This window comes from Monoraphidium neglectum (genome assembly GCF_000611645.1).
Source record: "Monoraphidium neglectum strain SAG 48.87 unplaced genomic scaffold scaffold04515, whole genome shotgun sequence".
NCBI lineage: Eukaryota > Viridiplantae > Chlorophyta > Chlorophyceae > Sphaeropleales > Selenastraceae > Monoraphidium > Monoraphidium neglectum.
Genome location: NW_014009114.1, coordinates 1 through 4,368, shown reverse-complemented (window position 1 = coordinate 4,368; position 4,368 = coordinate 1). Strand labels below are relative to the sequence as shown.

The 4,368-nt window shown below is 69.1% G+C and overlaps 1 protein-coding gene across 1 annotated transcript; it reads right to left on the bottom strand.

Annotated features, from left to right (window-relative positions):
- Window positions 1–71: 71 nt before the first annotated feature.
- Window positions 72–4,241, bottom strand: MNEG_14473 (AP-2 complex subunit alpha; the record flags this gene model as incomplete). The annotated part of the gene is made up of 9 exons (XM_014037055.1): window positions 72–110; window positions 272–406; window positions 648–821; window positions 1,079–1,866; window positions 2,100–2,484; window positions 2,817–2,912; window positions 3,238–3,450; window positions 3,903–3,992; window positions 4,098–4,241. The coding sequence occupies 9 exons, from the start codon at window positions 4,239–4,241 to the stop codon at window positions 72–74; spliced, it is 2,064 nt and encodes a 687-aa protein (XP_013892509.1).
- Between the last annotated feature and the right edge of the window lie 127 nt (window positions 4,242–4,368).

Genomic DNA, 4,368 nt, shown 5'->3' with positions numbered 1-4,368 from the left:
GGGTGGGGGGGTTTCAGCGTCAGGCCGGGGCAATTGTCAGGGTTGGTGTGAGAGTCGTGATATGGATTAGACTACAAGCGAATCAGGGTGACGGTGGGGTAGGACTGGCGCTGGGGCGAGCAAAGCAGAGCCGGGAGAGGAGGACGGCAGTGGGCGCATGGGACAACACGGCAGGTGTCCCTGAACGCCAAACCCAGGGGCGGCAGGCGGATTGCACGCCCAGGGCAGCGGCGGGCGGCCGTCCGCCCGGCCGCAAGCCGCGGCCCCCCACCTGCAGCGCCTGGCCGGGCAGGCCGCCGGGGACGCAGTATGACAGGTGCAGCAGCGGCGGCTCCCCGCTGGCCGCGACGCACAGCGCAGACAGCGACACCTGCACCTGCTGCTTCGGCGCCAGCAGCGGCGGCGCCTGCGGGCGTCATGGCAGTCGAAGCCGAGTTTAAGCGCAGGTATGCAGGATGGGCAAGAGCGAGCGGCTGGCAAGTGGCCCCGGTAGGCACCAAAGTGATGAGCGGAGTCCAGCTGACATATGCCTGGCTGTTGCGCTGGAAATCAATGGCGGCAAGAAGTCGAATCAATTTGGGGAGCGGAATCAAGCACGCGCGCGCGGTCGGCGCCGCGGTGGGGTGTGGTGCGCGGGGCTGCCCCACCTGGCCCATGGTGAGCTGCAGCGCGCCCGACGCCGGCGGTGCCAGCGCGAGCCCCAGCGGCTGCAGCGGCGCGGCAGGGTGCTTGTTCCCCAGGAACAGGGTCGCGTCGGCGCGCGGCCCCGAGTAGCGGCACTGCAGGCCGAGCTGCAGGAAGGAGTCCTCGTACAGCACGCCCTGCGGTACGATGATGGGGGCATCGGGCCGCCATGGGGATTGTCCGAGGTTCCACTGGTAGGATTCAACAGTCGCGTTGTTGGCCGATGCACGTTTGCAAAGGCTCTGGGAGCTGAGGAGGCTGCGTGTTGCAGAGCACAAGCCAGGGCTGCTTCGCATGCAGGCGTTCTGCAGCACAGGCAATCTCGCGCGTTCCGCGGGCGTCCTGAAAGGGACCCAGACTGGTGACCGGCCCCTGACCAACGCGCCCCCCCCACCTGGTCCCGCAGCAGAAGCCCGTTGTACCACTGCGCAACGTCCCCAGCCACCACCGGACCCTCGTGCCCGCCGCCACCGCCAAACGGCCCCTGCGCCTGCAGCCCGTACGGCGGCGGGGCCGCGCCGCTGTAGGCGCTGACAGGTGCGCCATAGGCGCTGACCGGCGCGCCATAGCCGCCGGTGGGCCCCGCAAAGGGCCCGACGCCGCCGGTGAAGCCTGCGTAAGGCCCCATGCCGCCCGTGAAGCCGGCATAGGGGGCCATGGCGCCGGTGGCGCCGGCGTAGGGGCCGTGCGGGGGGCCGCCGTAGGCCAGGGGGGGAGGGGCGGCTGCCGGTGGCGCAAAGGGGTCTGGGGTGTGCGCGTGGGCGTACGGCGGAGGCTGCTGCTGCTGCTGCTGCTGCTGCTGCTGCTGCTGCTGGTGAACTGGGGGCGATGAGGGCTGCTGCTGCTGCTGCTGCTGCTGCTGCTGCTGCTGCTGCTGCTGCTGCTGCTGCTGCTGCTGGTGCAAATGTGGCGAGGCGGGCTGCTGCTGCTGCTGCTGCTGCTGGTGGTGCTGCTGCGGCTGCTGCTGTGTCACAGGCACCTGCGCCGCGGGCTGCGGGGCGCCGCTAAACCCTGGCGCGGGCGCGCTCGCCGCGGCGGGGCTGGGCGGCGCGGGTGCGATGGAGGCGGAAGCGGCGGGGGCGAAAGCCGAATACGCTGTCACGGCTGCTGATGCGGCGTCGGCGGGCGCAGTGCCAAACAGCTCGTCCAGGGGGTCGACCGGCGCCGCCTTGCCCGGCGCGGCTGCGGGGGCCGCGGAGGTGGCAGGCGCGGCGACGTGCGCAAGCGGGTCCGCTGATGATGCCGCGGCCACAGGGGTGCCTTTGAATGGATGGCGTAAGGCGGGCAGCCGCAAAGGGGGAATGGAGAGGGTTTCTGGATTTTGCGTCGGCGGTAGAATGATGGAGCCACAACCACACCTTTGAAAGTGTGCGATTTTGCCGTCTTCAACCCGCAATCTTGACCGCTGCGCTCACCGTTGCCAAATAGTGCGCCGAGGTCGTCCCCCAGCAGATCCACCACCGGTGGCGGCGCCGGCGCCGGCGCCGCCTTCTCCTGCGCGGCCTGCTCCTGCGCCACCTCGCCCGCCGCAGCCCGCGCGCCCTCGCCCTTGAGCGGGCTCCCAGGAGCGGGCGACCCCGTGCCCACGCTCCCTGCAGCAGCAGCAGCGGCCTTTGAGGGGCTCGAGCCTGCGGAGGCGCCGCCGGCGCCGCTGAGCGCCGCAGCGATGGCGAGGCGCGAGGAGGAGCCCGCAGACGCGAGCGCAGCTGCACCGCCGCTGGCGGCGCCGCCGTCCTCGCCGGCCGCGGCGGCGAGGGCGGATGAGATGCTGGCGGCGTCGCTGTCCGCGCCCTCCGTCGCCTGTGCAGCAGGGGCCGGGGAGGGGGGAGCGGGGTGCGGGTTTCGCAGGCTTGTGCCGTTTGTCTGTGTAAACGCCAGCGTAAACGCCAGCATCCCCTGGGGAATCAATACAGAACACGTCCTGCGGCACTGCCCTTGGCTGTGCTCAGATACCACACACAAAGCGCACTGCAGAAGTCGCTGCTGGCCGCCCGCCCTGCTTATCCGCTCTGTTGGCTCGAAGATGGCACCACCAGATGAGGCGACACACACCAATACAAACGAGCGCACACACGCATGCACCCATGCATGCATGTACACGCGCCCCTGCTCCCCTGCCAGCACAACCCCACCTGCAGCCGCCGCAGCAGCGTGGACTCGCGGCCCTCCCATTTAGGCATGGGCAGCACGTAGGAAGCTGCAGCTGACTCGGGGTTCTTGGCCAGGGCCTGGGGGAGCAGATATGAGACGGGTGCTGATCGACGCGGGCTCACGGGCGCGCCTCCGCCCCATGCCAGACGCCAGCCGTGCCGAGCAGTGGAAGGCTGACGGACGCAACCACCCCTTGAGAGCGCCCCCAGCGGGCTCTAGGGGCGCACCCACTTGAAATCTATCAAACGAAATCTATCAAACGACGCTGAGGGTGGGCTGGAGAAACTATCCCCACACACGCACGCAAAACCTGCAGCCGCCCCTCGACACAACCGGGAAGCGACGCCTCCGCCCAGCCGATCCCGCAGCGATTCGCACAGCAGCCGCGCGGCGGCCGCGCACCAGGTACTCCACCGCGCGCTGCTGCAGCTCCGCGTCTGCGGAGCGCGCGTGGCGCTCCAGCACTGCCGCCACCTCTTTCTGGAGCTCGGGGTCCCCCGGCGCCTGGAGCAGCAGCTTGAGGGAGGCGGACAGCAGCAGGCCGCGCGTGGGGGGCGAGGCGGCGACGAGGTGCTGGGAGAGCAGGCGGAACATCTCAAAGGGCGTGGCGGCGTCCTGCAAAGGGGGGTGGGGGCGTGAGGTGGGGTGAGGGCGTGGCAGCACGGGGCTTGAGAGAGGCGAGAGGGGCGGCGGGAACGGAGGGTGGGGTGGGGTGCAGGGGGGCGCGCTTGCTTGAGGATCGAGGCTGGGGAGCGATGTATTGCATGCGCAAGCATGCAGGGTGTGGGCTTTGCTGGGCAGGATCATGCGCACATCATTGCACACATGACCACAACCCTTAACACCAGTACCCACCCACCTGCTCTGACACACACATTGCACACACCACACACACACACACACACACCCTCACGCAATAAACACACACGCACAAAAACACACACACACACTGCACAACACACACACACACACACACACACACATACAAAGCCCTCCTCACGCAGCAGACACACACGCACAGGCACACACATTCAACAAAGCACACATTCACACGCCCACAAACCCACCTCCACCAGGCGGCCATACTCCCCCAGGATGCAGGAGGCGGTGCACAGCAGGCTCTCGTGGCTGGTGCCGCGCCGCAGCACGTCCACAACCTGCGGGGGCGGGTCGCAGGCGGTGCGATCGCGCGGCGCCCGTTGGTACACGAATCAGGAGTGCAATAGCCGGGATCACTAGTGCACCATACATGGGCTCCACACAACCAGGCGAGAAGGGCAGGGGCCCAGCCGTCGCATCGGCCGCGCGCACGCGCGCCTGCACCCCGGCGCGCCCAACGGGGCGCCCATGCGCAGCTCGCGGGCGCGCTGCGGCGCGCGCGCCTGGCCCGCCGCGTAGGCCTGCATGTTTGCGTTGTTAGTGACGAGCTGCACCACGCGGTGCCAGATGTCCTCCCCACAAAAGTCCCCCGCGCGCTCCAGCAGCGCCAGAGCGACGTCCACATACCACTGGGGGTGGGCGGGGGGTGGGGGG